The sequence below is a fragment of the Peromyscus maniculatus genome, chromosome 4 (assembly GCF_049852395.1).
Source record: "Peromyscus maniculatus bairdii isolate BWxNUB_F1_BW_parent chromosome 4, HU_Pman_BW_mat_3.1, whole genome shotgun sequence".
Classification (NCBI taxonomy): domain Eukaryota; kingdom Metazoa; phylum Chordata; class Mammalia; order Rodentia; family Cricetidae; genus Peromyscus; species Peromyscus maniculatus.
Window position 1 is genome coordinate 128,675,412 of NC_134855.1, and position 11,201 is coordinate 128,686,612.

Below are 11,201 nucleotides of genomic sequence, written 5' to 3' on the forward strand. Positions count from 1 at the left end.
TCAACTTACAGGATCCCATTCTTTTGAAATTCTCATTTCAAAAGCTTCCTGCAAGGCTAGAATTTCTATCCAGACAACTGAAGAATAAGATTCTGCATTTGGTTTTCAGCAATCTTAGCTTTGCAGCTACAGGAGACATCATTCTCCTCTAGGTCTCCACAGAAGCTTTCTGGTCCTTTATGCAGCACATGATCTGGGAATTCAGATCCATGAATTTGTCCTTTTACCACATCACACTGTCCAGCAATGTAAGGATCAAGCAGCCAACCTTGCTTGATCTACTGCCAGCTCCCTCCTAGACTACTGATGCTCTGGTTACTACTGGAAATACAACAGCCCTCTCCTATCTTTGGGGCCTGTGTTCTGACATACAACCTGAAACTGATGTCCAAAACTGAAGCTAACACTAACAGTGAATCCCATATATACTAGAGACCTCATGTTCCAGACCCTAGCAGCCAAAACTGAGGATCCCAAGGCCACTCAGGGAAGGACCATGGAGGCTGTCATAACAGCCACCACTTACTGAATACCACCCACTATGCACAGTACTAAATACAAAACTACCCAAACAACAAACCTCAAAGCACCCAGAAACCTACTGGGACCTCAGACTACATAGCTAGTCCATGTCCCACAGACCCTGACTATTCTGTTTGCAATTCAGTAGGACCCCACAGGACGCACCTGGAGCAGAGCTCCCCCCTGGGCCCCTAGGATCTAATATATATATGAGACCCAGGCATCCTTCCACACTATCTTTCTAGCCTAGTTCTGAGTGAATATACCTTCCCACACTGAGGCCAGTTAGAGCTTGCTCTACTCCTGCTCTGGGCCTTTATGCTAAGGAAGCTCCCAGTGTTTCACAATTTCCAGGAGGTAACTGAGGCACATAGGTTGTTCCTAGTTTAATGACAGCAGGTGTTAGAAGCAAAGCCTAGATTCAGATTTAGATAGCTAGTGACAGGCACCTACTCCAAACCATGGCCTGGGCAGGAAGTAGAGGGACGGCCAGAATCAGACCTCTGTCCACACAATTTCCTCTCGTTTGATGGCTCTGAGCTACAGTGGTGTCGTGATCCATAACTCAGCTCACATGGTGCTGGGCTTCTCTCAGAGGTGCAGAAGCCACATGCCAATGCTCCTCCTCAGGAACTTTGGAAAGTATGAATAGCTTCCCTGCAGGTGAAATCATGCACACCAAAGGCAGCAGGGTTTCTTGTCTCTTGAGGAGGGCTACTTGGAATGATAGGATACAGGGGGCAAGGGAGGGTGTAAATTTAGGGAAGGAGGGTCAAGTGATTGTGCTTCTGAAAATCCCCTGGTTTCTTTACATCAGCATCTCCTGTGTGTGGTGAGTGGCAGAGAACTGCCTCTCCCCCCCGGGCAGGAGGCAGGGTGCTTTGCTCATGGGTCTCACTTCTCTTCTTCCTCCCCCTGCAAATGATCACAGCTTGGAAACTTGTTTAAAGGAAGTGGTTGTTCTTGTGGCCCCCAGCCCTGGAGATGAAGCACTTCTGGTTAAAATGATTCAACGAGAAACCACGCCCCCACTGAGGCTATTACCCTGCCCTGGTCCTGGAGCTCTACTTGCCGAGCACGTCTACCCTGTTAGACTTGGCCCACCACATGCTGCCCTTAGCCCAGGCAGCCATGTGGCCGACCATTCTGCTTGCCCTCTGCTGCCTGACTTCCGACACCCATGGGGCACACTCCCCAGGTAAGAGAAGGGTCATCCAGTCCCATCTTGGGGTGCTGTCCTGACCATGTTGTGGTAGTGGAGGCATGGGGGCCCTGGCCTGGTAGTCTTGCAACTTTCCCAGGACACTCATGGAGCCCTGGGAAAGACCCTGGGCTAGGGGCTCTGGATCCTGGCAGCAGCGACTTCCAAGCCAAACAGACATCTGGGATTAAGCATGGCAGCAGTCACAGGGATAGGGAGAGCAATTTTTGTTCCGTTCTGTGCTAGGGCCCACCACAGAGACAGACAGAGGCAGAGGCAAGAGTCTCAGACCAAACAGCCTGTATCTGACAAGCTTTTCTCTCCTGCCTGTGACTTTATTGCAGGGACCCCAATAAGACACTCATTCTACCCACAGTCAGCATGTTGGTGGCCAGTGAGTGGTGGAGGCCACCTGTGTTGAGAAACTGACACAGGAAGGTTAGCTGACTTGCTAGCCCAGCCATGAATGCCTGTTTGCCCACAGAGAGCCGGATGATATCTGCCCCTGCAAGCAGATTCAGCACATAGATAAAGTTTGAGGGCTTTGCCTCTAATGGACAAGAAAGCTGATAACTGACCATCTCCCACCAAAAGAGGACAGCACTTAGGCATAAGGCTTTTGTCATTCTTCCTGTTTGAAAGAGGATGGGTCTAGTCACAGAGGATTAGGCAGAGGATTCGTGGAACACACAGTGAAAGGTAATACCCAAGAGACACCAGGGATGTGGGATTCCCCATCACAGCAAATCGGGTGCCAAGAAATCAGTGGTAGTATCAATGGAGTGCATAGCCTCAGAATCCAAGACCTGATGTGTTTGCTGTGAATTGGGCACTATAAATATAAGACAAGAACGGGGTGTGGGTGGGGGGCAGCTTCTGCTCTGAGATAAAGACAAGCCACAGCAGCCCAAGGGGTGGTTGGCAAACAGGTAGCTAGAAGCATTGGCAGGAGAGACAGGCTAGGTCAGGCCATGGATCATACCTTCCTGTGTCCTGCTCTGTGGTGCTATTGTGTTCCTCAAAATACTGTACACCCTAATAAACTGATCTGGGGTCAGAGAACAGAATAGCCACTAGATATAGAGGCCAGAAAATGGTGGCATACACACCTTTAATCCTATCACTTGGAAGGCAGAGATCCATCCGGATCTCTGTGCGTTTAAAGCCACACTGGAAACAGCCAGGCATGGTGACTCACGCCTTTCATCCCAGGAAGTGATGGCAGAAAGCAGAAAGGTATATAAGTCGTGATGACCAGGAACTAGAGTGGTTAAGTTTTTAGGCTAGTTAAGCTTTTAGGCTTTGAGCAGCACAGCTGAGATTCATTCTGGATGAGGACTCAGAGGCTTCCAGTCTGAGGAAACAGGATCACCTGAGGAACTGTCGAGGTGAGGTGCCTGTGGCTTGTTCTTCCAGCATTCACCCCAATACCTGGCTCTGGGTTTGTTTTTATTAATAAGACCTTTAGGGTTTCATGCTACACTGCTCCCTGCAGCCTTAGTGCTGGCCAGGAAGCCCTTCCTGCCTCCCTCCTGTTCCTCTGTCTCAGTTTTCCAGGGAGAGACACAGGCAGAGTCTGGGGCTTCCTTCTACAAAGCCCTCTTAGCCTTCGTGGGAGGTCTGGGGAGGGCACTGGTGTGTCTCACCTGTCCTGGAGTTTCATTGTTTAGACTCAGTGTTTGGAAGATGCTGTACTTGCCTCCTCTGGGGCCTAACTGGACAGAGTAGCCACCTCCAGTGGCTTTGGGGGAGATGTTTGAGAACGGTCAGTTCCCCATCTCTACCATGTTATTTTCCCACTAGTGCATGAGACTGAAAGGAGTGCTCCCCATTCCTCCTGCCTACAGCAGCTTCCCTGGGTCACCTCCTTCAGGCCTCTCTGCCCCAGACCCAATAAACACCACCCTCACACTGGAACCTGAGAACCCCACCACAGGCCCCCTACCTACCAGCTGAGGACTCTTGACCTTTCAGCCTGCCCTTTGAAATGGCCTGTAAACTGCTCCTGACCCGAGCGAGAGTCTTAGTGAAAGCTGATTGGTGATGACATTCAAAAGTGCTTGGAGGCCTGGGGTACTCCTGACAGTACCACCCTGGCCTGCAAGTCTGTGGCCAGGCCTTCTCTCTGCTATGCTAATGAACCCCACCTCCACCCACTGGGGTGCCACCCTTCCTGGGGTACCATGCTTCCAGTAAGGGCCTCAGCCGAAATATGGGGGAAGCTCAGGTCCCTCTCTCAGGACTCAAACAGCTGGGAACCTGGGCCCCTGATGGTTCCCCCCCCCTCTCTCTCTCTCTCTCTCTGTCTCTCTCACACACACACACACACACACACACACACACACACACACACACACACACACCACCTTCCCTACTTCCTGTGGGAGTCTAGAGCCTTCTGTGAGCCCAAGGCACGGGCAACAGGGAGACTGACCATGTCTGATCTGAGCACATGGCTTCACTCTGTGCCCAGGAGTTAAGCTGCCCATACCCACATGCGGGGCCCAGGGAAGGATCCCCAGTCTTCAGAATTTAGGAAATTGCCACATTCAGTTGCTGTTGGTGAGAATGGGGAGCCTTCTTTCTCAATGTGTCACCTCTTCCAAGGTTCCCTGCTGCTGGCCACCCTCTCCCTCATCCCCTGCCCCTCTCCAGTCGGACTTGCGGGAGACTTGTCTGCTAAAGCAAGAAACCCACATGTGCCAATGCAGCCACCTGCTCCCCATAGCAAGGGCTCCCCATAGCATAACTAGGCCTGGGTATGACAGATTCCCCAAGAAGGCTCTGGAAGCTGGTGCGGGCTGGGTCTGGGCCTGAGCAGACCACTGGCCCAGCCTGTGTTCTAGGATTTTCAATGAATACATTTGTCCTCAGAGATCCTTACCATGGCCATATTGTACCTGATATGGTACTGATTAATACTTACACTACTGCTTCATGCCAACTTCCTCCTTTCTTCTTACCCCGAGAGGTCAGCGTCAGCATCATCCCCATTACAGATGGGACATGGAGGCTCAAAAAGGTTAAGCAGCTTGCACAAGCCAGCACAGCCAATAAGGACAACCAAAATTCTAACCATGGGTGTGTCCCAGTTGGTAAAGACAGAATTAATCCTATCAAGTATCAGCATCCATGCATGAGGAGACAATACTGCCTCAAAGAAGCCCACCCCATCCTCACAACTCAGGGCCTCAAAGCATAAGCATGACCCACAGAACTCATGGCAAAGACATAGACGTGAGGGGGTTTGCTGATATGAATGAGGGAGCTTAAGAGGTACAGAGTATGGGTGACTCACCTGCAGCTGAGCAGAGCCTGGCATTTACTCCACCACCATCCCAGTCCTCAGACTTCCTCTGGCTTCTGTGGGAACATCATAAAGGGCTGGAGAGCATGCTGACAGTCCAGAGGTCACTGGGTAGGATCCAGCTATGAGCAATCTACAGACCAGACCCAGTCCCAAAGCCCTATTGAACAAGAACACTAGCAGCATGTTATTTTCTTAGGATAAAGGGCTTTAGTGGCCCGTGCCGAGGAAGCCTGGAAGCAATGATAAGCTGTAACTGAATCTTGTGTCTCTAGCTTGGGAGCCTTTTGCCAGGAGACCCTGCTTGATCACACAATGGGATGCCCCAAAGACAGGTGTCCAATAGACCATGACTTTTCTACTTTACCACCCTCCCCTTGGCCCACATAAGAAGACCTGTAGTGGGCTGTAGATAGCGGACTATAGATGATGCTCGCCCTGCTGGCTGGCTCCCCTCATTCAGGTTCTAAGAAGCAATGGAAACAGCCTTCTGTAGTGCTTCACTTAAGGTTCTCTGACAGATCACTGACATCCAGGAAAGACCTCCCTGCTGACCTATCTCCACCTCTCACATCCGGTGTGACTGGAGATTACCAACAGGCCTGACCACCCCACTCTGGGTATCACGATTCTAGCGGCCAACAGACAGACAGACTGCTTTATAGACCATGTTTAATATAAAGGCCGACTCCTTCCCTGGCCTTAGATGCTGAAACCTTCCCCACAAAAGCTCCACGGAAGCCTCCTGCCTTCTGATTCTGACGTGTCATCTACCTACAGTATTCATTCCTAACTCCCAGGTCAAGGCAAAAGGCATTTCTCCCTCCACTTCCACTGGGCCTTAATGACCACCTACTCAGTCACTGGGATGGGGGAGCATCTTGTCCTCAGAGGGAACTTGGGATCTACGGTTGCTATAACAACACAGCCACAACAGCCAGCACTTGCCTCTCGGTGTCTAGCTCCAGGCAGTCACCAGCACACTAATACCTCAGCAAGGTCTTAAAAAGATAAGTTTGCTGATCTAAAGCCCTCTATCCCACCCCCCACTAGCCTCAAGCTTTTCATTTTATTGCATTTTCATTTTCACTCACTTATTTTGGTGTGTGAGCACATGTGGAAGACTCCTGAGGCCAGAGAACAACTTGAGAGCAGGTTCTCGCCTTCCACTGGGATCGAACTCAGGTCATCAGGCTCAGCAGCAAGCACCTTTACCCAGTGAGCCGTTTCCTCAGCCCTTTTTCATTTTCATATGCAACTCATCCCTGACCACTGACGACAAAGTTCAAAATAAAGAGAAACCCAAATTCAAGACATTAAGAACCACAAGCCACTTTCTGCTGTAGGGAACCAACTGGTTCACTGATTCTTTTATTTTCCTAGTAAAAAAAAAAAGTCCAGACTCTGAAGCTAAATACGAACACCTGGCCAAGCCCTGTTCCCCTCGCTGCAGCTACCCTGCCTCTGGGATCCTGGGAACTGAGCCCATGAATGAGCTGGGCAAGAGACTGAATCAGGGTCTCCAGTGAGGTGGCTCTTAAGGATCACTTAGCCCCATGCCTCCGGGAGCAGGGAGGCCCAAGTGGAAAGCTAGGATTCCAAGTTCTACCTGGCTGTAAGACAGATGCCCCTCATATTGTTCCCTTCATTTTTACACACAAATATGAACTCCTTGGTACAGGAAAACAGGTCTAGGTGGAAACCAGCTGACCACCCTCTCACCCCCACAGCACACCAGGCTCGGGACCCAAAACTCAAGGGATAACATTCACTGGGAGGGAGAGGAGGTGTATATCAGCACCTCAGGAGTCACAGGCTGGGTTTAAAGTGTGCCTGAGCAGACACGGACGGCCACTCTGACGAGGTGAGAGAGTGCAGGAGGGATTCTGTGGGGAGTACAGCCAGCCTCAAAAACCAGTCTGGGCAAATTAACACAATTCCTGTCTGGAGTTCTACTGCCGGGGGCCCCATGTTGAGAATAAACCTGGGTTCTAAAAAAGGCCGTGTGTGGCCGGGCGGTGGTGGCGCACGCCTTTAATCCCAGCACTCGGGAGGCAGAGGCAGGCGGATCTCTGTGAGTTCGAGGCCAGCCTGGGCTACCAAGTGAGTTCCAGGAAAGGCGCAAAGCTACACAGAGAAACCCTGTCTCGAAAAACCAAAAAAAAAAAAAAAAAAAAAAAAAAAAAAAAAGAAATTGTGGTTATTATTAGCCGGGCGGTGGTGGCGCACGCCTTTAATCCCAGCACTTGGGAGGCAGAGCCAGGTGGATCTCTGTGAGTTCGAGGCCAGCCTGGACTACCAAGTGAGTCCCAGGAAAGGCGCAAAGCTACACAGAGAAACCCTGTCTCGAAAAACCAAAAAAAAAAAAAAAAAAAAAAAAAAAAAAAAAAAAAAAGGCCGTGTGAGCAGGGACTAGGGGACAGGAATTATACTATTGGACAGTCCATGGCATCTGCCCTCAACGTCAAGTAAAGAACAAATAAGGACGCACAATATTCAGGTGTCGGAGTAAACAGGAGGTAGGCACACAGGCGACGGTGGAGGGGGAGCTAGGCCCACACAGCTGAGAGAACTTGGGTGCCACCGGGGATGAGGCCCGACCCACGGATCCAGTATTCCACTCCACTGGCATCAGCGTTTTTTTCTGGTTCTTTGGTTTCTTTCAGATTTTTGCTCCAAAGATTTAAACTCCAGTGTGAGACCAGGATTTCCCAAACCAATAAAGACCAATAACCCAGGAGTGCTTAAGGCGGCCAGGCACAGCGTGGAAAAGTTCAACAACTGCACGAATGACATCTTCCTGTTCAAGGAGTCCCGGGTCAACAAAGCCCTGGTACAGGTGCGGAGGACCACTAGCGGGCACCTCGGGACAGCCCTGCCCGGGAAGCTGGGCCACATTACCTACAGCATCAGGCATCAGAGCAGAGATGTGCTGAAGCTGAGACCCGTGTCGCCCAGAGCTGGGCATGACAGCCGGGGCAAGAGTCCCTCAGTGGCAACAAGAAATGGGAGCGGAGGAATACGGGTCCTGCGGTGGTGTGCTGAGGCTGACAGCCCAGCAGGGAGGGCACAGCAGTACTAGTCGGAGCTGCCCCACCAGGGCCCAGGGTCTGGTCACCTCCTGTCTTCATCCCTCACCCACAGCCACAGCCCACAAAGCCATTGGACTATTTTCCCTCTGGACCCATTCATTTTCCTCCTAGAACTGGCCCCGCTCCCTTTGCAGACCCACAAACGCACTCTTCCTCCAGCCTGCTCTCAAGGGTCACCATCCCAAGCCAGCCTTTTTAGTGACCGATCACATCCACTCAGAACTTCCTTCCCTGGGGACCCTAGGGGGCACAGCCAGCCTTGCTAATCCTTGTGTCCCAAAAACAAGTGTTGACATGACAGGAGGAGAGGCCCCGTGCAGCACTCTGCAGACATGTGGGCCTGGCTTTAGGAGAATGTGCTGGGGCCTGCAGGGAAAGGGCTACAGAAAGGCCTGCTGAGGATGATGGTTTCACCGCATTCATGTTTGTTCTGGGCCACAGGGTCAGGGCGGCTCCTCTAGTCTTCTTTTGACAACTATAAACTCTTTAAGAGTGTAATGTGTCAGAAAGGATGTACTAGGAACACTCTGGTGTGTAGAACTATCCAAGGACCAGCCTCAGACAATCAGAGTCTGCCCAAAGTCCCCCATAAGGGAGATGAGCATTCTCCCTCTGTACTCTATTGGTGAAATTATTAAGGCCACTCCACGTAGTTAAAAGGGAGGTTTATTTTGTGGGGTAACTTACAAGGAAGGGATAGGTAACAGGGTCTGGGAAAGGTATGACGCAGTCCGGCAGTGTTCTCTGGAGAACTCTGCTCGGTCTACCTCCAGCGTCCAGGGTCCAGGAACCAAGAGAGCTCCCCCATCTGGATCTCGGGTCTTCAGGGGTCCTCTCTCAGCTCCGTCTTGTAGGCGTGACAGTTACAGAAGCCTCAAAGGGGGTGGTACTTCCAGGTCAAAGCTGGAACAGCTACCCACTACAGTACCTCATGATGTTGGAGACTATTTCACATGATACTTGGTTAAGACTGGGACTAAAAGTTGAGGAACTTTCCTCCAACTATACAGAAACCACAAACAAGAAAAAGGACTAAGTCATGGGCCGTGTCCAAGTGGAGAGGGCTATTTTGAAACTCAAAATAAATCCGTTCCCACCAGAGTGGAGAAGCCAGCGGGTACTATGCATGCCAACAAGCAGTATGGAAGTCAGCGGGCTTGCCACCCATTTAAACACCACTGCGGGTCAATGGGAGCTGTTGGGTAGCTGAGGTGACAGCCAAGAGAGAGAGGGCAAGTCTTTACCTGTCGCTATGGCAACCCCACCCTGTTGCTCCAGAATGCAGTTCTCTAAGCAGGGGCTCTAGGACACTGAGAGCAGGCAGGGAAGAGATTCGGCTGAAGCTGGGCCTGCTCACCCAGAGCCGCGCGCGCCCGGCAAGCCCAAGGCTTGCCTCCCCTGTGCCCAGCTCCACGGGACTCTCCTCCCCTCACTCCTCACCAGCTGGGGAGGCAGTGACCCTCATACATCCTATGCCAAGTAATCTAGTTCTTGGGTCTTTGGTTTCTTCAGGTGGTGAAGGGTCTGAAATACATGCTGGAGCTGGAAATCGGCAGAACTACATGCAGGAAGACCATGCACCCCAATCTGGACAACTGTGACTTCCAAACCAACCCTGCCTTGAAGCGGGTATGATAAAAGTCTGTCTGCTGGGCCCTGCCCACCCCCAGTCACCCAGCTCCCCTTTCAGGACTGCAGTCCCTCGCTGGCAACACATCTCCACACCTCATTCCCAAGGAGATGCTCCCTCCCAACCAAGAACACATGACAGCAGGGGTTAGGCACGCTCTCAAGGGGCACAGGGTTGAAAGGCAGCATCCTCCCACCCCTCACATGACCTATACCACCTGACTTTCACTTCCTGAGGCCTCTTTGCAAAGTAATAATCTGAATTTGGGATAGGGACATTACAGCAGGTAAAGTTTTCAAATATTTCAGAAATCATATGCAATACCTACATACATAGGACATGGTACGTATTATAATATACATATCATGTGCTGTATTACTATGTATTATCTCTCTACAGAGAAAGCAAAAGCAATGTGGGAAATTTTAACAATTCATAACTATAGATGAGAAATATATACTCTTGAATCACTCCAACTTTTAGTAGGTTTGAAGATTTTCAAAATAAAAACTGAAGGTGGGTAAGGGAGAGACTGCCCCAGCAGGGAATACATGTATATGCATGCACATGCACACACACAGCTCCCAGATGCCTGGCATGCACGAGGGGTACTCAAAGAGCTGCCCTGGGTGGACAGGGTCTCTGTGGCAGCTGGGGTTCTCAGATGAGCCCTTTTTTTTATTGTTTCAGACTCTGAACTGCTACTCTGAAGTCTGGGTCATACCCTGGCTCCACAGCGTTGAAGTACCTGTTCTCCGCTGCCACTGACTTCTGCCTCTTCAGCAATACCAGGGCTGTGCCCCCCTACTCCCTCCTTTCCACCCCAGCCTGGACATCTTGATCCTCAGGACCTTCTTACCAGTGAGCGGATGGAAATGCCAGTGGGTCATCAGGTGATGAGACTGGGAGAATATAGTGCCCTCCTGGCCAGATTAACTGTATTCACATTGTCTTCTAAAATTAATTCTTCTGGTGCTGCACACCCAGATTCAGGATGTGGGCACAGACAGAATCCTTTGATGGCATTACTGGAGCATGGGTAGAGCAAAGCAGATACAGTCAACAAGACAGTAGTAGTGTGGAAGGCTTCCTGATAACTGACTGAACAGACTCTGTATCCATCTCTTGTCTACTATTAACATCAGACCACTGTTGATGGGAGTGGTTTATCATAAATAAAAAACTGATCATCTCAAAGCAATACTGTGTATGTTCCCCTTTATAGAAACCCAGGAATGTGGGCAGCCTGGTGAATTTAGCCTCAGGAGGCTTCATGAGGTGATAAGCTATAAGCACAAGTGTGCTGAAGACCTAAGCAACTGGCCCAGACCTTCTCATCAACAGGGTAACACACCCAGAGAATAGAGAGGAAGCATTTCTGAAGGAACAGGGCCTCCACCCAAGTTCTCTGCTGCCTTGAAGGCTAATAGTTTGGGAGTGCTCAACACA

At 50.7% G+C, this 11,201-nt stretch overlaps 1 protein-coding gene across 1 annotated transcript; it reads left to right on the plus strand.

Annotated features, from left to right (window-relative positions):
- The first annotated feature begins 1,559 nt into the window (after window positions 1-1,559).
- Window positions 1,560-10,953, plus strand: Cst7 (cystatin F). The gene is made up of 4 exons (XM_006985532.4): window positions 1,560-1,720; window positions 7,697-7,869; window positions 9,635-9,751; window positions 10,443-10,953. Exons 1-4 carry the CDS (start codon window positions 1,630-1,632, stop codon window positions 10,518-10,520), a joined length of 459 nt encoding a protein of 152 aa, XP_006985594.2. The 5' UTR covers window positions 1,560-1,629; the 3' UTR covers window positions 10,521-10,953.
- Window positions 10,954-11,201: the final 248 nt, after the last annotated feature.